General features: G+C 39.5%; 2 protein-coding genes across 4 annotated transcripts; both read left to right on the forward strand.

Moving 5' to 3' along the window:
* The first annotated feature begins 110 nt into the window (after window positions 1–110).
* Window positions 111–8,932, forward strand: katnal1 (katanin p60 subunit A-like 1). Of its 2 annotated transcripts, none has more exons than XM_026376201.1 (11): window positions 111–216; window positions 1,042–1,204; window positions 2,078–2,238; window positions 2,780–2,936; window positions 3,894–4,021; window positions 4,122–4,227; window positions 6,071–6,229; window positions 6,342–6,468; window positions 6,630–6,764; window positions 6,967–7,093; window positions 7,557–8,932. In XM_026376201.1, exons 2-11 carry the CDS (start codon window positions 1,043–1,045, stop codon window positions 7,753–7,755), a joined length of 1,461 nt encoding a protein of 486 aa, XP_026231986.1. In that variant the 5' UTR covers window positions 111–216; window position 1,042; the 3' UTR covers window positions 7,756–8,932. The 2 variants fall into 2 exon arrangements, with proteins under 2 accessions (XP_026231986.1, XP_026231987.1); XM_026376202.1 differs by having other exon boundaries at window positions 154–216; window positions 1,133–1,204.
* Window positions 8,933–10,288: 1,356 nt separating this feature from the next.
* tspan7b (tetraspanin 7b) lies at window positions 10,289–19,951 on the forward strand. Of its 2 annotated transcripts, none has more exons than XM_026376204.1 (8): window positions 10,289–10,442; window positions 16,109–16,297; window positions 16,582–16,656; window positions 16,748–16,843; window positions 17,441–17,596; window positions 17,820–17,903; window positions 18,153–18,238; window positions 18,540–19,951. In XM_026376204.1, exons 1-7 carry the CDS (start codon window positions 10,377–10,379, stop codon window positions 18,219–18,221), a joined length of 735 nt encoding a protein of 244 aa, XP_026231989.1. In that variant the 5' UTR covers window positions 10,289–10,376; the 3' UTR covers window positions 18,222–18,238; window positions 18,540–19,951. The 2 variants fall into 2 exon arrangements, with proteins under 2 accessions (XP_026231989.1, XP_026231990.1); XM_026376205.1 differs by lacking the exon at window positions 10,289–10,442 and adding an exon at window positions 10,459–14,212.
* Window positions 19,952–21,657: the final 1,706 nt, after the last annotated feature.

Genomic DNA, 21,657 nt, shown 5'->3' on the forward strand with positions numbered 1-21,657 from the left:
ATGTGACATTTAATAAAATATTAGCTTTGCTTTGGTTCACGATCCGTGATTTGTTTTGGCGGGACTATCATATTTACCAGCTCAGAAGAAGTCCGTGAACGCCGCACCAACGCGCCCTCTGTATTCTTGACGCGGCGTCTCTCTGCGGCCATGGTAACACTTACCTCAATACTGGAGCTGTGAAAGAAACAACACAAACAAGAGCCTTTAATGCAGGTAGGACCATTAATTTCGCCTTTGTTGTGTTGTTAAAGTGTGTTAGTTATGATGTTGGACGGCTGTTTTCGTCCACCTGCATATTTAAGACAGGCTGAGGGATTAAGTTACGTTATTTATCACCACACGATTCATTGTGTGTTCAGTCGGTGGCCTAGCATCAAGCTAGCGCAGGCTAACTTCGGTAATAGTGCTCAATAACTGCTCCTAAATTTAATACTAGCGTGATTTAACAGGTCTGGTGAACTGTCAACGATACACATTTAAAATCACACTCCATGACATCAGCTAGCTTAACTGCAGTGCTTTACCTAGTGAGTGGTGGAGCTGCACCTTCATGTAATAATAAGTAGGATTTACAGCAAAGAGGTAAGTGTGGTGAAACTGGAGTTTGACCTACATCCAAGATATTTACACAGGCTTTTACACATGCTTTTTGATGTGTGCCAAAATTATAGATTTGATATAAAGTCAGTGCAATAATTATGCCTTTCTTGATGTCACTCTACACTTTACAGGTTTAGGTAGATGATTTTGAGAATAAGCTGGTGTGTTAAGATATGTACTCTATTCTTGAAATCACCCAACCACTGATGTCGTGATGTGGTTTAAAATGTATGTATTTATATACAGTAAATACATACTTTAATGTATTTCTTTTATATGTCATTAGAGCTTGATGGGGGTAGAAATCTAGGAACTAATAATAATGTGATGTGATTATTATAAAATGCTGCTTAAACTATAGGAATAAGAAGTTGTAATTAATAAGCATTAGTCAACTCACTGTGTCAAAATGTTGTTTTTTTTCTTTTCATCGGTCAGCATGAATTTGGCAGATATATGTGACAATGCCAAGAAGGGACGTGAGTATGCTTTGCTTGGGAACTATGACTCTTCCATTGTGTACTACCAGGGGGTCATTCAGCAGATCCACAAGCACTGTCAGTCTCTCAGAGACCCTGCACTTAAAGTCAGATGGCAGCAGGTGAGTTTTCCAAATCCTTGACAGTTTTCTGTTGTCACACCAATCATGAAACTTGAGATTGCAGCTCTGTTGTAGCTACAACATGTAACTTTTTAAAATATTTTTTACTAGAAATATGCTTCAAAATGGATCGCAGTGCAGAGGGGATCTGTCAAAGGCTTCTGCAAGCCAATCTCATTGAACTGCACAGCTTTTGGTGCAGACATTTTTCATTACATTTTTACATTTTACATTTAGTCATTTAGCAGACGCTTTTATCCAAAGCGACTTTCAAGTTTCAATAAGGTTTACCTGTCTAATCGTAGAAATGTAATTATTTCTGCTTCATTTATAGGTTTTGGAGCATGGTCACTTATTGTCATTTCATAACAAAGGCTACCCGAAGCTCTGGCTAAAGTGTGGCTGAGCATAGATGAGCATAGAATAGCTGGGCTCAGTGAGCAGAGTGCATTGATTCCACATCTCATGCTAGTGCTAGCTTCAGTTGCAGGACCTTTTCACTATTTCTGTTATGTGGTATTGCTTACATACTACTTTTTAAATATCTAAATACATACATACACTTTTATTCCATTAGCTGTTTCATTTTTGAGTAGTCTAATTTGGCCTGTCACATGCTGTGGGTGTTACAATGGCAGTCCTATTTTTCACTTGACATATTGTATATTTCATTGTATTCATTGTAAATGTTTTTTTATTCAGTTTTTGACTTTTTGTTTGCTGTTGGATATGCTTCTGAAACTTTAAAACCATTCTCTGAACACTGTGTTGTTTTACCACAGACATTTACTCACATCTCATAGCTGTGCTTTCAGAGGGATGTTGTGTGATGCAATGGTGTTACAATACTCTTCTTATCCTGTTTGTTGTCAGGTGAGGCAGGAACTGACTGAAGAGTATGAGCAGGTGAAAGGCATCATGGGAACACTTGAGAGCTTTAGGTCAGAGAAGCCAGTTGACATCCCTGCCCCACAGTCAGATGACAGACCTGAGGATCCAGCAGTTTGGCCCCCTCCCACACCTGCAGAACACAGGTGTGTAGAAATTACACCTTTGACTGAAAGTGTTTTTAGGCTTCATGCATGGTGCACTCCTTGAAAACAAAACATCTTTTCTCCTGTCTATAGTATCAGTTGAAACAAATAACTGACATTTTTAAGGTGTGTTTGCAAAAACTGATTTCGCCAGAGATGTTGGTATGAAAATTTAAGGTAGGTTCAACAGGACTGCAGTGCTTCTTCTTTCAGTAAGAATTCTTTATTTCAGATTCCTGCTGAGTGGTCAACTCTGATACAGGTGACTTAGTATTTTTTTTTTATGGCAGAGCTGTTTGTTGTTGATACAGCCCAGAAGGTCTGTCGGGCAAATGAAATCTATAAGGATTTACTCTTAAGTGCAGAGAGAATTATTTTGATTACCTGTTTCATTCTGTTTCTCTACCTCTAAGATGAGGATTTTTTTTATTATTGCCTCTTCTGCAAAACTAGACATATCATCGCTTTATCTTCACACAGATTATCTTTCATGTTTCTGTCAGGTATCTCCCACTATAACCCTATACATTTGGCTCTGTAGGAATCCTATTGCAGTAAAGCGTCCCAACAGTGCAGTGAAACAACAGAGGAAGGACTCCCCTGGTCTGCAGCATCGTGGAGCAGCGCAAGTGGGTCGTGGCCAGGCCAATCCTAAAGGAATCAGAGACGCCCGAGGAACAAAGGCAAAAGACGATAAGGTCAGACTACAGTTGATGATTAATTATTATTGACTAGTTTCATAGAAAGAAGTATGGGTGAGGTCTTTATAGAGTAATTACATTACCTTATTGTTCCTGCTTTATATATATTCACTCAGAGTGTTGTTGGCATATGATGCACCTGCAACAATGCTCATACAGGGGATTTGTCCAACAAATTTTGTGCAGAACTCCTGTTTCTGCTGAAATTGATCTAGTTTCTATCTGCTTGTATTTTAAAGTTCAGATGAATGCCTCTCTAAACATGTTGTAACAGACAAGACTCCAAAGCCTATTTTGTACATTGACCCCTTTGCCTGTGATAGCAGCTGCTGCTTCAAGTATAAAAAGCAGGGCACTGAATAACCGTAGTGTCCCTTTGTGCCTCTAACATATACGGTACCTGCTGGTGACATCAGCACTAGCAAGCCAGATGAAAGCTTAAAATGACATTGATGAATGAGACTCTCTGCAGTGGCAGTAAACACGACACACAGAGCCAGAATAACTTTGCTGTTATTTATAAAGATATTAAGAGCTGACATACAGTAGTGTTAGCTGTGATAAACAACAGGTCTGCAGCTGTTTAATGACACTCACCTACGAATACACACACCGTTCTTCTAGTGACTGTCTAAGCAGTCTGATGACGGCTTAGCTAATTAGCTGATCGTATCTTACCTTTTACATCACACAATGTGGCTGAAAGGCCATGCCTCTTGTAGTCAATGTCCCGTCACTTCTTGTCCCAAGAAGGTTTTCTTGCAGAATGGAGGGTAGAGTAGAAGTAGAGTAGACTAAAGCACTGTTGTTACTTTCACGCTTTACAAAAAACATAATAGATTAAGAAAAAGTTGCAAGGAAGCAGTAAACCTAAACATTGATTAGATGTGTAGTTAACCTTTAAAATATGAAAAATATTTGTTTTCTGTTTTAAAACTCTTTTGTTCTCATCAGGGCAAGAAAGGAGTTGGAGACGCACAGGGGGATGTAGAGCAGAAGAAGTTTGATGGCACAGGATATGACAGTGACCTTGTGGATTCACTGGAGAGAGATATTGTGTCCCGTAACCCTAATGTGCACTGGTATGGCACCACATACATTGATTCATGCATGATCCTTTAAAGTTTTTGCGATAGGAGGTGTTTTTTTAGCACTGCTCACTGAATTCTTGGTCGTCTGTAGGGATGACATTGCTGATCTGGAAGATGCTAAGAAGCTGCTGAGAGAAGCAGTGGTGTTACCCATGTGGATGCCTGACTTCTTTAAGGGCATTCGTCGCCCATGGAAGGTAAATATGTACAATCTCACACACACACACACACACATACTCCACTTGATCACACTGTACTCTGGGTTGTTTGGGGTTTTTTTTCGTGTGTTTTAAAATGACTGGGGATCTCAGAGATCAATATTGACGTGTTTTAAAAGTAAGCCTTTATGGTCTTATCATGTACTCAGCACAAGACTCCTGCAGCCTCTTAATCCAAGTGTAAAGTTAGCTCTGCTACGTTGTACCTCAGAGATTTCACACTAAATTTGCTGCTTTGTTTTGCAGTAGTTATGCCATCTCTGCTTGTGCTGCAACCAAGATAATTTTAATAAAAATATTGTCACAGATGCAAAGAATAATAATTGGCTTTGGTGCATGACAGTAAATAAAGAGACCTGCAATAGACTATTTAAATAAAAAGGGGGCACAAATGCATACTCATTCACATATTAACTAGCTAACATGCACGTCATGTGGCACATTATATTGAACATTTATCTATTTCCTCTGCTCTAGTTAAATGTTTTCACACAATAATAGGAGATACTCATCAGAAATAGAAAATTCAAGCATACAAAAAGTAAGTGTGGCATACAATTCTAGTTACCTCCTCCAGCGTAAGGCAGCAAAATATAGTGTGCACATCAGTTATGAAAGAAATATTCACATATTTATACATAAAGAGATTAATTCTTTCACAGGAATCTGTGAAATCTGTCACAACTTTACAAAGTTATGGCGAATTGGCTACAACTGCCTGCTGTTCTTCTCATATATAAACACGACTTTTATACTTCCATATGTTTGCATAACTAACATCTCAATGGGCTTTATCCATGCTGCCTCTCAGTATCTACAGTACATCGCTCTGCTGAATTATCTGTCTGCTCTACCAGCCTCAGTTGAACTTCACCATGTGAGGCCTGCTCCCCTCTAGGCCTCCCATGTGAGGGCTGATATATGCATGTATAATTGCATTCCTTACGCAAATTAAATAGATGTATACTGGCTTTTTCACATAACTCAGAACACTGAATAAGGGGGGATCAATAAATTGTGGAATCAGTGTTTTATATTTAAAAATCATTATAAAGGGGGATTATAAAATGCATTAGCCTGTATGGATTCTAGAGATTACAGATACATAGAAATCTTCTGAATTGTGCCAATAGCCCTTTTGTGGTTTATGTAATTTCCATAGCAACAGACACAGACCAGATGCAGAAATGTCAGACGTCAGAGCAGCAATGATGTATGACTAGTGTTTACTGAAGAGATTTCAGGGTAAGTGTATGAAACAAAAAAACTCACAAAGGTGAGAAGACAGAGATAAGTAAACTGAAAGTTTATTTGGTTGCGGCGTGATTTACAGTTAATCATTTGCATGCATGAATAATCTCAGTGATGCCAACCTCTCAGATTTTCATAGATCATATTTCACTCTGTGCTCATCTGATGATGATGCTGAATTGTATAACTGTATTTTCCTAAGTCTACATTGTAGATGTTTCCAAGATCCCATTTTGTTTTTCTTATTAAGGGTGGCTCTGACGTTTGTATTAAAAACATAAAACAGATACAAATCAGTGTTGCTTTTGGCGTTAGCTCTCTGAATCAGAGCTGAATGAGTGTTTGTGGTGTTACAGTGCGACAATCATGATCTTTTTCTTTTTAGTTTGCTCAAATTTCCTCAGGTTGCAGCATCATCAGTATCAGTATTAATCTGTATTAAGGACTAATGGTAACCCCAGCACTGGAGACATGGTCACAGCACAGCAGAACAACTTGACAGCATCTCACTATGTATCTAGAAACAGGCAATGGGTTATGATTTTTTACACTGTGTATCATTTTGTATTAGGGTGTGTTAATGGTTGGCCCTCCAGGGACAGGAAAGACCATGTTAGCCAAAGCTGTGGCCACAGAATGTGGGACTACTTTCTTCAATGTGTCCTCCTCCACGCTTACCTCCAAATACAGGGGCGAGTCTGAAAAACTTGTTCGTCTGCTGTTTGAAATGGTAAGGTTGTTTAAATTTGGACAGTCTGTAATGCAAAAACCTCACAATACCAAATTTAAGATCTAAATAATATTTTATATGGCAGAAAAAAACTAAAAAACTTTTTTTTTAGGCCCGGTTTTATGCACCAACAACTATCTTCATAGATGAGATTGATTCCATCTGTGGCAGGAGAGGAACATCTGATGAACATGAAGCCAGTCGCAGGGTTAAATCAGAACTTCTCATTCAGATGGATGGTGAGTGGAATAGAAGATGTGAAGCTCTAAAGGTGTTTCTAATACTAAAAAAAAGTACAGTCAAGACCTGTGCAATGATGTGGTATATTGCACCTTTCAGTATGCGCAAACACAATGCATTTTAGACTTCACCTGTTGTTTTGTGATCATTTTGAAACCAGGTGTAGGGGGGGCTCTTGAAAATGATGACCCCTCGAAGATGGTGATGGTCCTTGCTGCCACCAACTTCCCTTGGGACATTGATGAAGCGCTACGACGACGGCTAGAGAAGCGTATCTACATCCCCCTGCCCACAGGTGATCTCATCATCCACTGAGTGACGGCACAATAAACTAGAGTGGTGGTTACTGTAGTGGTCTAACAGGAACTGCACACAGCACTAATAATTAGTAAAGATTCATGTTGTGGCCTAATGTATTTATAACACACTGGAAACCTGTTAAAAAGGGGCTCAGATGAATCATTCTAACATCTGATTTTTGCTCTGTGTATCTGTAGCTGTAGGACGTGTAGAGCTTCTTAAGATCAATCTCAGGGAGGTGGAGGTGGCTCCAGATGTGGACCTGGACCTCATTGCAGAGAAGATTGAAGGCTACTCTGGTGCCGACATCACCAACGTCTGCAGGTGTGTGTGTGTGTTTATGTGTGTACCTTCTCTCTGAGTGCTTCATGATTCTCATCAATTCAGTATTTCACGATAAGTAACATCGTCAATTTCTCATCACATTCAGCTCTATAAATTATTATGTAAATGTGTTGTGACACATAAACTTGGCTGTTACAGAACCATAAATTACTAATTCGTCACTCATAAAGAGCAGTTACATACAAAACTATTGTTTAAAAAAAAAAATATATATATATATATATATATATATGTAACTGCTCTTTATGTGTGAGGAATTAGTCATTTATGGTTCTGTAACAGCCAAGTTTATGTGTCAACTCTGTCAATTTTAGCTGGAGAAACACTAAAAAAAATGGAATTCAAAACAGTAGCTAGTGATACAATCAACATGTTACATGTGTGGTCAGTAATAGTGTTGAGTCCCCTGGTCTGTCTGCTCCTGTCTTTACATGTACATCAGGGATGCGTCCATGATGGCTATGCGTCGTCGAATCCAAGGCCTGAGCCCTGAGGAGATCCGAGCTCTATCCAAAGACGAGCTGCAGATGCCTGTGACCATGGAGGACTTCACTCTCACACTCAAGAAGATCTCCAAATCTGTCTCTGCTGCCGACCTAGAAAAATACGAAGCCTGGATGGCTGAGTTTGGGTCAGTATAAGACAGTACTGTTTAGACACAGTGTGACCAGAATCCTAAAAGGAGGATTCATGAGATTGAAAACGAAGAAGAGGAGGGAGTTGGGAGAGTATGAGTGAACCTGGCAGCACATCAGAGATTGAGATCATCGAGATCAAGATTCAGCTTCTTATCAAATGGCTGTGGCCTTTGAGAGAGCATGATGAGACCTCTGTTACTTCACTCTTTCCCTTTCACATGCTCTCCTCGCATTGTTGCTTCGACACAATTGTCTGTGTAGAAACTGTCAATCCTCCAGCTGCGGACTGACCTGAATTTCTCTCATGTGCACTAGTTTCAGTGAAATATTCGGCCTCATGCTAGAAAGATTTTCTTATACTAAATCCCTTGTACTTTTTAAGTGTTAAAAGTTCAGACTCACCCAACAACAAAAACAAACCTGATGTGCAGTATGTCAGCTGTTTACAAGCAGATGAGCATTTGTGAGGTCTAATCATTTGAATAATCAGCGCGCCTAGTATTACCTCCATATCACCAAAGAATAAAAAGAAGATTTTGACACTGTATAGTTTCACGTCCTGCTGTCAGAAATCAGCAGCCGAAAAGTAAAATTACAGAGAAAGAATAGAGCAGTTTGAAAATCTGAATACAGCTGGCAACAACATGTCGTCATTGTTGTAAGGTAACAAAAAGAGAGATTAAGACATGTTAGACACCTGCACAAAGACTCGGAGGGAGCTGTCAGTGTGAAAGACTTTTCATAACAGATACTCTAATTGTTGAAGTTACAATGTTGGAATATGATACACTCTCACACTTATATAAATTGGCAAACCTTTAAGGTGGAAACATGGTAAACACAATATAAATTTTTGCATAAAGTATATTTTAGTTATTTATTGCAGCTTCTTCTGTCGCATAGGGAGATGTATTCAGATTAAGATGATATAACCTGTGTACTTTCATTCTCACTTAAGAGAAGAGAAAGTTTTTAATAATTCATTTAAAAACACGTCAGTTAGCGTTTGTTTTTGTTTTTTTGTTTGTTTGTTTTTTATTATTATTTTGATGTATTTCCTTACTACTGACTGAACATACTTGATGAACCACAGTGTCTGTGTTATGTTATCTGTGACTAATGATGTGTTTTATGTTTGGTAGTTCTTACTGAGATAAATAAATGCGGTCAAGGTAAAAGAATCGGGCCACAGATCCGCCTGAAACTCGACTAATTAATCTTTCCTGTATTTTATGAAATGTGTTAAATTGATTATTTTATACTAAAGATTGTAGACCATCCGTCCACAGGATACTCCTCAGATCGCTGACCGAGTCCCTCTAAAAGTGGTGACAATATGAATATATTTTAATCTGGAAAGACACCACAGAAAATGCTTAGATGTAATTTATGGCCACAGTGTGCACAACAAAAGTGAGAAGAGTCTTTAGTGATTAGAGTTTTTCGGTGATTACACTCCACTGAGACTTAATTGTATGTAAAGAGGAAGTCAGGTTATGAAGAGAACAGGAGGAGGTGGTTGAAGATGTGGGCTGAGCAGTCTGAAGAGCTGTTGAAGGACCTGTGTGATGATGATGATGGAGAGGTGAACGGCTGAAGATGTGACTGGAGTAGGACTCTGACGGGCAGGGTCACATTGATCCAACACTGAAATTAGAGCTAAGAACACAGAGAGGAACAGATTTAAAATGTGGCAGCTGTGGGACAATCAGTTCTTGGAGACTGGGACAGAACCTGAGGTGAAACAACTTCAACCAGCTGATTGAGTTTGGAAGTGGAGAGGGAGAGACAGAGGCAGACGGTATGTGTTCATATTTCATACATGCTCAGATACCATCACAGTGATGGAAAGTTTACTTAACTATTTAACCTGAATGTATATTTATATATTTTATTTAGATGAAGTAAGTAATTAATTACTTTCAACATAAACATACTTTTCCTGAAGCATGACAGTAAATGCAGGACTTTTAGTTGTAGTATTTTTATGGTACTCTACTGGTAATTTCACTTAAGTAAAATACATGACTACTTCTTCCACCACTGCTAGGGTATTAGTATTGTATTTATATAAAGTTTGGAGAAGTATTGAGATCCTTAGTTAAGGAATACTACAACTAAAATACCCGAATTCAGTGATAGTGATACAATCTTGAATACTTCACCTGAATACACCACTGCTGGAATATGTGTATATAATGTGGAAAAAGTATGCACATCCTTAAGTATGAGCAGAAATACCACAGTATAAAATACTTGATTACAGGCATATAATATTATAGCATCTAAGTAAAAGTAAAGGTGAGTGAGTTCATTTTAAATATGCATGGAATTAGCTGATAGATGTAGTGAAGTACAAAGTACTACTGTACATCTCCCCACTGGCATGTGGTGAAACAGCAATATAAAGAAAACTGCAGTACAAGGACATGCAGTAATGAGACATTAGTAGATGTTCCGTCTCTGTCGTTTAGCAGTAGATGTAAACAGCCCCCAGCAGCGTGCTGGATGTGCTGCTCCGGTGACGCTGTGCGGCTGCAGCAGCGCACGGCACCGACGCGGCAGCTCGCACAGACGTTTCCGCTGCTGTTGTTATCACAGCGACTCCAGCGCACGGTGCAGAAATGGAGACCAAACCGGTCATCACCTGCCTTAAAACCCTCCTCATCGTTTATTCCTTCGTGTTTTGGGTACGTGGCCTCTTGTTTTTTTTTTGACTCTTGTTTTAAAACCAGGCTGCAGACAATGATCCGTTCGTGTGTTTGTGTGCGTGTTGTGCGTGATGAAGGGGCGGACAGATCCAGCATCATCGACGGTACCGTGATGTTGTTTGAGGAGATTATCGGGTTGTTGTTTTTTTTTAGGGTTTTACATATGAATGTCACCGTGTGCTCTTATGTAACTCGTGTTAAGGCTGCACATATTGTGGCTGCTGGGGGTCTGCTGCGTCGGAGCAGAGCGCACATAGCATCACGGAGGATGATGTTAATAAACCCGCAACGATTTAACTCCGTCTGATGGGACCAACGTCGAGGGCCTGCTCTGTTTGACAAGGCCCGCTGAAAGCCCATTTTCTCACCACATTTCAGGCTCGTTTTATGGATCCTTAAAGGGCACATACACCGTTTATTGGCATAAACCCCAACAGGCGATCGATTGGAACAAAGTGGTGCGTTTATAAGATACTTGAAGTATTTTTTCATTTACTTTACTTTCCTATTTGTCCAACATGGTTCTTTTCTAGTTTTCTACGTTTATCTCAGAGCTGTTTACATTCAGATAACATGTTACACATAAAACTGGTTAGAAAATATGAATTGTTAAATAATAATTCACAGATGCCTCACATGTATTTCAGAAAGCAGTGCTGCTTTCATCACTATGCAATTATTATTATTAGTATAATACCAACATACCAGCAGTGGTAAAAGTATGGGGGTCATTCACTTAAGTGAAAGTACCAATATAGTACTGAGGAAAATACTCAGTAGTAGAAGTAAAGTAAAAGTCCTACATTCACTGTCTTCCTGGAGTAAATCTATATAACATTACTGAATTTGTTTTCAACATTTCTAACTGGTTTAACTCGTATATTTAGGTTTAAAATGCAACCTGTAACTACAGTTAACAAACAAATGTAGTAGAGTACAAGTAAAAAGTAGTGTAGTATTCGTTAGTACCACTTTATTCCCACTCATTCATAAAGGAGCAATGCAGAAATGTTAAAGTGAACAGAAACTAGAACTACTACTGTATGTGTTTAGTGTTTGTTAAGCTGCTGTAGTATAACTCTCCAGGCTTTATTGGAAACATTCTTCACCACACAGACGATGTTCAACTCGACCTGAACTGAAGAGACAAACAAGACTATTATCCTTAAAGATATTAGCTCAGCCTCGACATGTTATCTGCTGTTACGCGATAACTGATCATGGTTTACTCCAAAATGCATCATTCCTGCTTTTATCTTTAAGAGAAAGAGTCTCACTGTCCTTCAAGTACGGTGACAAACACTTAGGTTATCAATTAACCTTCCAAAGGTTTTGTCTATCAATTATTTAGAAGAAAAATCAGCTAATGTTCACATCAGTGACACTGGAACGGGAACGATTTTGTCCTTTTATGTTATATTAACTAACCGATAACCGATACTTTTTGCTCTACGATACTTGAAATGATCAGTTACATGTTTCAGCTGTTGAGTTGTTTATAGACTACATCATGAGGTGGTGGTGTTGTAGTCTGTAAGATGCAAATCTCCTTTGGAGAAGTTGGATCTGAAGAATTGCGGGAACATGTGTAATAAATCATTTTTAGAATCACGATCTAAATAGTTACCCACACACAACAGGTCCACTTAGGATGTCACGTGAGTTTTAACACTATCTCTCCTTTGTTCTGTACTTTGTTTTTCTCGTACCCCTGTACCCAGCTGGGGTTAGATGTGGAGCAAGGACATTAGACGCACCCTACGATATCATGCAAAATAACACAGCAAAGAGTTAAACATTAGTGCCTCTGGAGGATTTTTGCCAAGGTCTTAAGATGTGAAGCTTTACCCTGATTTGAATCCTTAAAAAGCTGCATTCACACTGCTTGAAAAGCTGCATAGAACAACTGTTCGGAAGAATTCTGCCAATATTTTCATTGTGATTAAAGCTTTTGTTAATAAGTGAATTTTAGTCAGTAGATCAGTAATTGTGATTAGTCACAGCTAATCAAACCAAATCAGTTTGGTCGAGGCTGCTTCCAAATTACTTGAGCTGAACTTGAGAAGTGAGGAGTGAATTAACATGTTTTCAGTGGTTTGGTTATTCCTTTCACTGCTGTTTTTATCACCAGCCGAGCCTTCAACAAGAGCTAGCACTTGCACAAGCAGCAATATACAGGAAATATAAGACCACATTGACCACAATGCTCTGCTGCTCAATTTAGCATCATAATTGTGGTTTACAGGATCATTCTTGTCTGTTATGTTTCTGATAGCAGCCACATGCAGCCGAGTAGGTTGCATTATTTAATAAGAACACGTGGAAGACATTTATGTGTCCATAATGTATTTAGGGCCTGAAAAGTGCAGTGTCTGCTTTACCCACATTCGCCTTGAACTGTAGGAAGTGAAAATAGCTTCAGCGCAGCTTTTTGGTCACGAACAAGACCTGCATTAACCCCTGACTTTGCAGAAAGAAAATCATGATGGGAACACAGAAGTGAAACCAGCCTTTTAGCTAAGATCTGTTGTCATGAAGACTCAGTAAGGAGAGCCGTGCCGCGTGTCTCTCTGCCCCGAAGACGTGCCGGTGTCACGAATATGAACTTTTATATTTAGCCGGGATTGGATGATCCTTTAGCCCTCCCTCGTATCTGGAGCATCAGGTTTCAGACGTCTAATGTGCACAAGTGTCTCACAGTTCAGTGGCTCTCTTCAACCCTGCAGGCCGGAGAGCACGCTGGCACCGAGTTCGAGGTGGGAGCGGAGCCTCAATGTCATCAGCTTGTCAAAGCAAATAATGTCTGGAGTGTGAATATCTGCGCCGCCGTACTTTACACACAGGATGGTTAAATGCAGAGCAGGTGGTTGAGTCTGTGTGGTGTCTTCGCCAGCATATTTTGTCTCCGCACCTTCTGTTTCTTTATTAGGCTGCGGGAGGAGGGAAGAGGGGTGACCTGCTTTAAACCCTGTGCTGTAACCAGGGTGGCCGCCAGGCATTGAATTTCAAACAAAACGTGCAGCATGAGGTGGGGGCTGCTGCTCGGCCCCAGGGAGGACGAGAAAGAGCGTCTCAAACTGTTTGGAATTCAGCAACAGACGTGAAGTCTAAATGACTTGCCCCTGCCTTTTGGACTTGATTTCCCAGTTGGTTTTAAAATGAACACTTCAGCGTTGACGAGATGATATTTTATTTGTATGCAGCAGCAACTCTTAAGGGGAGAGACATTTTCTTGCTGATTATGTAGGCCATAAACAGCGAGTACATCGTCACCGAGAGGACTGTTCTCTGAAATGACAGCCTGCTCTGGCTGTTAGAATCACTGTTAATAGAAACAGTAGATGCCTTTAGTGAGAAATGTAATCATCAGCCTGCAGTCCTTCAGTTCAGCTGGTAGCGGCTGCAGAGGAGGAACATTTACATTACACCTGTAAGGATTTAGTAGATGGTCGACAGACCATAGCTGGTTCCAGCTTCTCCAGTGTGATGATGCCTTTCTTTGTCACACATGACTGTTGGATTTTGGACTAGAGGTTGAACAACATCCTGAATGGGGAAATAATCTGGAAATAATCAGAACCAGTTGTACTTCACATTAAATTACATTAATGTGCTGGATAATTTGGTCTTAAGTATGACATGATGAAATACTGTGAAACGATAGATTTCTGTGCACCGTCAGTTTAATGTCCCTGCTTTTCTAATTCTAGCTTCAATCTTAGGGGAGTTTGCATCAAAAGATAGAAAACGTAAGCTGAATTTTCTTCTGCTTTTTCTGCAATAACCTTTTATCTCGTGTCTTTATGGCATTATTGAATTTTTATGTAGGGTTTTTTCATTTTTTCATCTTTACGACATTTAAAATCTTTATTAACCATAAACAGACATTTTTGCTTCTATGACTTATCTATTGATATGATCTTAAGTTATCATGTCATTGCAATAAAAAGTTTATACATTATACTGTAATAAATGATTTTTCTCCATAGCTCTGATCCCTAGTAAAAAGTAATTTACAGTAGGATCCAGAAGTGCATCCCCTCCGAACTAAACAACCACTGGCAGTGTGTTCGTGATAGAGTCAATCAATGTAGAAATATTTGTGAATAATTTATATTCTATATAATTATATTTGTAAGAATAACCAGGCCAATGTTGGTTTCATATCTGCCCCAGATGGTCCCAAAATACACCATGTTAGCTGAACCTATGGATTACAGAGGGCACACTATTATGTGACCTTATTTCATTTTGTAGTGGAAAACAGGATGAGGATTTATATAAAGATATTACAAAAACAAACAGACAACTGCTGAGAGGATTTTAAATAGAAAATTTAGTGGCTCTCGTTCCTCTTATTCAAAGCTCAATCAAATAGTGGGACACTGGGGATTTATTATGTCACATCTAACTGCCCAAAGGTCGCCAATTAGCCATTTATGCAGTTTTTAAGTAAAAAATACCAAAAATGTACTGATACTGTTTAAATCATTAATATAATACGTTTTTTCTGGGCATTAATGATAAAACACATCTTTTGGTTTTCTGTTTTTCCCAATGTGTCATACAACCCTGTTGTTATGCAAATCCATTTGTGAACATTTGTAGGACGTTTACAGTAAACTGTAGCCCTGTGACGCAGTATAGTCATAGTTGACATGTAAATTCAAAATTAATAACTAAATTCAACACAATACAGCAGCAACAGGAAGGACAGGAAGGCCAGAAGCTGGTGATTTGTCACTGTGAAAAACCTTTGCTCACTCATTACGTGCACACCTTGCCAATGGGGCAAAGTGTAAATGCTGTATGCAAGTTTATGCTTTGCTCAGAGAGAGAACATGACAGCCTCAGCTTCAGCAAAGGAATACTGTTGGTGATGTTGCTGAGCATGTCTGTATTACTGTAATCTTTACATAACATGGCATTAGGCTTCAATTTTTACTTTACTTTTACTTAAAGAGCAAAGCTGATGGAGACTCGCCACAGCTGTTTCAGTCACAGTGACTCATTTTCTGCTGAAGTGTTTCCTCTCATGAGTTTTAGAGGCACACAGACATTTTGTACAGACTGCTCCCTCTCTAGTCAGAGGGCCTGGCAGCAGGACGGCGAGCGGCCTCCTCTTGGAAGGAAGGAAGTTATCGTGACGAGTTGGCCCTCGCTAGAGTCAGATCATCAGCAGCCGTTCCACACCCCGCTCTCTTTCTGATGCCAGTAAGACATACCCAGCTGAGACACACGCCGCTTCAGCTGCCTTGTACAACACACCCTTTTATCTGCAGCCTTCATTTGAAATGCTAAGAGAGGCGCAACATAGGGAAGCATCTCGCCTCGGATCAAAGAGCTTCTTTGATTTGTCCCCTTTCTTGTTTTTCTCTGTGTGTGAGTGCAGCCACATTCATAAAGTAGGTGATCGCTATCCCTCTAGATACATTTGTGTCTTCTTTCTTCAGTCCCCTCCTCCTAATTCTAATTGCTAGCCTTTCTTGTTCCACCTTGATCCTCTTTCTCCTCCTCCCCCATCGTCATGCTGCTAAAACACAGCTATTGTAAATATTGCAGCAGTGCAGCGATAAAGGTCTGTTCCTTTTTCTGCTTCCTGCTTTCTTTCTACTACATCCATCTCTCCAACCCCCACCCTCTAGATAACAGGAGCCATCCTGCTGGCAGTTGGAGTATGGGGGAAGTTGATGCTGGGCCCGTACATCTCTTTGATAGCTGACAACTCCACCAACGCCCCGTACGTCCTAATTGGCACCGGGACCGTCATCATTGTTTTTGGCCTGTTCGGATGCTTCGCCACCTGCAGAGGAAGCCCATGGATGCTGAAGCTGGTGAGAGGCTGTAGCAGCGTTATGTTGCAGTGAGAGAGAAGAGTGTTGTAGACGCTGATTAATTAGCCTCAGGTCACATGATAAAGGGAATAATGGTTGACCTCTGCCCTGTGCAGAGGGATCAGAAATCCAATAGATGCTTCAGGGCACTTTGCTCAGTTAATGGAGCTCAAGTGAGCGTGTTAGTGTGTGTGTGTGTGTGTAAATATAGGCAAATGAGACACATGCAAGTTTTTATGCAAACTATGCAAATCTCCCCCCGTACTTCCTCTCTCTCTCTGTAGTATGCCATGTTCCTGTCACTCGTCTTCCTCGCCGAGTTAGTGGCTGGGATCTCTGGATTTGTGTTCCGCCATGAGGTCAGCATTGATTTCACCATGTAACCGCCTTTTAAATCTAACACTAAAGAACAAATCACTGAGGTTATGTGCATATGTTTGCATGCTACAGATAAAGGGAACCTTTCACAGGACATACACTGATGCAGTCCTTAACTACAATGCAGAAGATGAGGCGAGTCGTGCTGTTGATAACTTGCAGCACAGGGTGAGTCCCCAACAGCTGATAGACATCAACAACAGCTGATAAAAACATAAGCTGGATAGATAAGTGTTATATTTCTAAAAAGATAAAGGTGGTAATATTCTCTGTTTTTCATTTTATTGTCTACAAACTCGTGCAAAGAACAAAGACAATAATAATTTTACTGTAAGCTGTCAGTAGCATATGTTCAGTACATTGTGTTTGTGTGTGACAGAGAACTCTATTTTTCAAAAACCCTTATTTTTAGTTATTCCCATTTATATGCCATAAATACTCCCTAGTGCACCAAATGCACATTGATCCACCGCTCAAAATAGTCTCTGAATGCTCTCGTTACATTCAGTTTGAGTAGCATTTTCTAAGAACTCCAGTTCTCTGCTGTTTTAATAAATGACAGGGTCTTTTCAAAATTGACTCAGTCAGTATCTGTGACAGGGGTTTGGATCTGACGGCCACAGCTAAACTAGACATTGGTGTTTTAGGTTCTTGTGCTGGCTTTGCAGATAATAATAACTAACTATTAAATAACATGAGTCTTATCCATGAATTCTGGTCTGTTCTCAATACTTACAGTTTTTTTGTTGTCTGTTTTGTTTTTAGCTGCGTTGCTGTGGAGTGTATAATTACACCAGTTGGTTCGGCAGTGTGTATTACCCATCCAAAGGCATTCCTGCGAGCTGCTGCTTTAATTCATCAGACTGCAGCGCAGAAGACCTCCGTAATGCAACTATAGCCCCGAGCAAGGTCTACCACCAGGTCAGTATTTTAAGTATCTTCCTACTCCCTGAGAGTTTTTTGTGTAGGAACTGAAAGTCAACAGTCCCGAGATGAGGTGCTCATACAGTTTTTCAAACCATCTCCCGCCTCCATACACTAACAACTGCCTCAGATACTCTCCCAGATATCCATTTTTCCCCTCATCTGCACATATAACATGTCCCAGTACCCTCTGCGAACTAACCTGCCCCCTGTGTTTCAGGGCTGCTATGAACTGGTCACGTCATTCATGGAAACCAACATGGCCATTATTGCAGGAGTGACATTTGGGATTGCCTTTTCACAGGTAAGAGTTGAAAAAACGTATATGTTTTTCATGTAATTTGGTATGTGTAAAGTTCTCTGTTAGTTTAATAAATAAATAACTTACTTAAATATGGAGCATAAATACAGACAGTTGCTAGGTGATCGACAGACCCAGCTAATACTGTACTATTTACATTGTGGCTGCAAGTTTGAATTTGATAAGATACTGAAACCTGTTTATTCCCATTCATTATTCATTCATTCGAAAACCTTCCTTTCTGTCTTTCAGCTTATTGGCATGTTGCTGGCCTGCTGTCTGTCCAGGATCATCACAGCCAACCAGTATGAGATGGTCTAGCTGATATGACGTGGCAGGTGAGAGACGTGCAAAACAAACCACAGAAACTTAATGGTAAAGCTACTTTAACAGGTATCTTATATTAACAATAAAATAAAAATCTAGTGTAATGTGAAGTGTGTTGCTTATAGTAACTCTGCTACCTGCTCAGCACCAAACAGCAGACAGACACATAGAGGATAGAGAAGCGCAGAGCTTAAATAAAAACTAGTATCAGGTTTAAATTCATCATTGGCCTGTCGGTCCATGTCTGTTGGATGTGGAACGAGGCAGCTGCAGGTTTCATTCCTGAACTCTTCTTTTCGTTTGTCTTTTTAGGGAGATGAAGAGAAGAAGAAACAACACGCCTTTGACACATGACAAGAGTAAATTCCTGAAACATTATCACATGTCTGAATTGGGGTTTACCTCCCTCTGTCTCTCTGCCTGTGATCTTGATGTAATATCGTAATGTATCTTACTGTAAAGCACCATTCCTCAACTCATCGCTGTTGCATCAAAGCTTTCAATACCACACATCACACTGCTGCTTGATGTAGAAGTTGCTCTTTAGCACATATCTTGGATCAGTGAAGCCTACAGCAAGCAGGCAGACCAGAGTTGTCTGTGTTGACAGCGGTGTTGGTCTCAGCTAGGTGATTGGGTACAACTTGGCTCCGTAGTTGGTTGCAGCATGCACTGCGTCATCAGAAGATCACTGCACACCTTTGTACAGAATGACATTGCTGAAGCTTGAAAGAAATACTTTAATAGATAGGTTTAGTTTTGCATTTGACTTTGCTATTGCTCATCATTGTATATTCCTATGGTTGTGAAATTTTGTGAATTGATTTGTCTACTGAGAAAAGTATTTTAAGTTTAGATGAAAAGGAAACTGACAAAGGAAAGAACATGAAGAGATTTAAAATAAAATTTTTTTTTACTTTTAACTAGACAATATTTTTTGACCTGAATATTTAATTTAACTTAATGACAGATTAGTGATATTTCAAATTGTGATTTTAAGGCATTAGGAATAAAAATATAAGGAGATGGATACCAAATCTTTACTGTAACATGCCCACGCACCATGACTTAAAATAACTAAATAAACTTAAAATGATACTTAGCAGAGGAGAAAAAAATATTTATCCCGCAAACAAACTAGCGAGATCACTTGTGTAACAAATATGTTAGACTGATTTAAGGCCCTGTCACACCAGAACGTTACAGTAAGAATCATCTCAGCTAAAAAGAACAGTCAGTTCATACAGTAACAAAATGCAAAAGATGGATTTGTACTAACTTTCATCTTTTGTTCACAAGCCATTTGGGTTTTATGCAGCAGTGTACACCATGACAGTTGAGGTTAAATAAAAGTGGATGATGCAGGATTGCTTATGTGCTAAAATAGACTCTTTGCATTGCAGAAATTTTAACTTGTCAAAGTAGGAAAAGACACAGGTGTAAATAACAGTAACAACATTGCTCTGTATCACTGAGTGTCCCAGTAAATCATGCACGAAATGAGAGCTCTGAAACGGTCTGCCCCAAACTGAATGGCATTAATTCTACATGTGCTTCTCCTGCTTCGACAAGTTTTTCAGTTTTAAATGCAGGAGTGACCGGGCCTTTTATACCCACCTATGATGCGCCAGTATGCTTCAAACAGCGCAGCTTGCTGAAGGCGTCATCTAAGCGCATCTAAAGCCAAAAGTGTTTCTGCCTGTTTCAGGCAGCGAAAACACAAAGTGGAGCGAAAAGCCTGCTGTCACAAAGAGGCGCAAGACATGATAAATTGTAGAAAAGTGGATAACAGAGCGCATGTTCAGTCAGCCTCTCCTCAAATGCATTTAAGATTTCGCACGCGGTTGTCAGATGAAACGTACAGTAAGACAGGAAGCTCTGTGAAGAACGAAAAGAGACTTCAGAGAAAAGTTTAAACCCTGCCAGCTTCTCCACTTCCACACACGTGACCAATCTCTGCATGAAGCGAAGGCCTTTTATTGTCAGTTTTTAAAACTGTTTAGGAAAAGCCAGGCCCACACCAGTAAAGGAAAGTAATGTCAGCTGTCTGTTACAGTGAGAGACGTCAACATGTGAGAGGACTCCAAACGTGTTCATTTAGTATTTACAGTATTCTATGTAGTGCGTTAACATGCCTCCATCCTCACCATCATCTGTAGATATGTACTGGAAATGTAATTTATATGACGTAACGTTTCTCATTCTATTATGCTACTTACTATAAGTGTCGTGTCAGACTTTCAATTCTGCACTTTGTGCTGTTAATCTGTATTTGTTTGATAGGTTTTAGGAAACTTGCACCGGAAAAAACAAATTGTGGCCAATGTTTTGTTGAGAGTAACGTGCAACATGTAGCTGTTTCAATTTAGCTTTGTATTTATGATGGTTGGGCTGACATTACGTTTACAGTCTCACCAAGTGATTTTCTAACTCTCTTTCAAAATGTGTGTGAGTGTGTGTGGTTTTGTTTCTTTATTTAATGGTCCTCTTAACCCTGAATGTGTATTTTCCTTGTTTGAAAAGCTCTGGTGTGTGTGAGAGAGAGAGATTATTGTGCATCCTCTTGTTTTAAATCTTTGGTCAGTATTTGGTTGTGGCTTTTAGAAACCTTATTGCTTTTAAAGCTGTACATTTATTTAGTGAATGTATGTTTTCCAGCCCCTTGAAGCTTATTTCTCCTTCTTTCCTCAAACTGTCCTGTAAATACTAAATTGTAATACCATCCAGCTTACACTTGGGGTCACCAGACACTCAAAATGAACTGCACCATGCTGTCTACTATTGACTAAGTCACCATCAGTGGTCTTATTATCAATAAATATACTGATAACAGTTGTGTGTTCAGCATTTGTTCGGCTCAGTGTGTGAGAGTGTGTCTGTGGTTCAATGAGAGTGACATAAAAACACAGTTAATAAATGAATCAGTTATCAATTTTCTCATTGATTTATTATTTTTCTTTGGTTTTAAACGTTAGTTGGATCATTTGTTTCACTCAAATTATAACAAGCATTGGGATTAGTGTCAAAAAGCACCAGGTTAAAGCTTAAAGCACATTGAAAGGAGCTCTGTGAAGCTGTATATACATATAGGAGTAAAATAATATTGACAGATTATTTTAATGTGGCTGTGAACTAAGAAATAGAACAAGACTATGGGAAGCTGAATGAGTCAATGGATGCTAAACTGAATTTCACATTTTGATTAGGTTAAAAAAAAGACTTTTATTTCATAATAATTACAAAACCATCATCATGTCTTTTGCATGTGTTTTTGGCAACAAAATTAATTTTATATATTCATCTTTAGTGTAATTATGTCTTCTGTGATTGTTGGACAGTCAGTTGAGTTCAAAGGTTTACTTTATCACCGTCCTCATCCACATGATGGCGCTTCGGCATCGCCAGAAAACGGACCTGTGGGGAGAGGAGG

The sequence above is a fragment of the Anabas testudineus genome, chromosome 21 (assembly GCF_900324465.2).
Source record: "Anabas testudineus chromosome 21, fAnaTes1.2, whole genome shotgun sequence".
NCBI classification, from domain to species: domain Eukaryota; kingdom Metazoa; phylum Chordata; class Actinopteri; order Anabantiformes; family Anabantidae; genus Anabas; species Anabas testudineus.

Coding starts and splice junctions, on each gene's coding strand:
- tspan7b (XM_026376204.1), top strand. CDS start 10,377: ATGGAGACCAAACCGGTCATCACCTGCCTTAAAACCCTCCTCATCGTT. Junction 16,657..16,747: donor GATTTGTGTTCCGCCATGAG/GTCAGCATTGAT, acceptor TGCATGCTACAG/ATAAAGGGAACCTTTCACAG. Junction 16,844..17,440: donor TTGATAACTTGCAGCACAGG/GTGAGTCCCCAA, acceptor TTTTGTTTTTAG/CTGCGTTGCTGTGGAGTGTA.
- katnal1 (XM_026376201.1), top strand. CDS start 1,043: ATGAATTTGGCAGATATATGTGACAATGCCAAGAAGGGACGTGAGTAT. Junction 6,765..6,966: donor CTACATCCCCCTGCCCACAG/GTGATCTCATCA, acceptor GTGTATCTGTAG/CTGTAGGACGTGTAGAGCTT. Junction 7,094..7,556: donor GACATCACCAACGTCTGCAG/GTGTGTGTGTGT, acceptor CATGTACATCAG/GGATGCGTCCATGATGGCTA.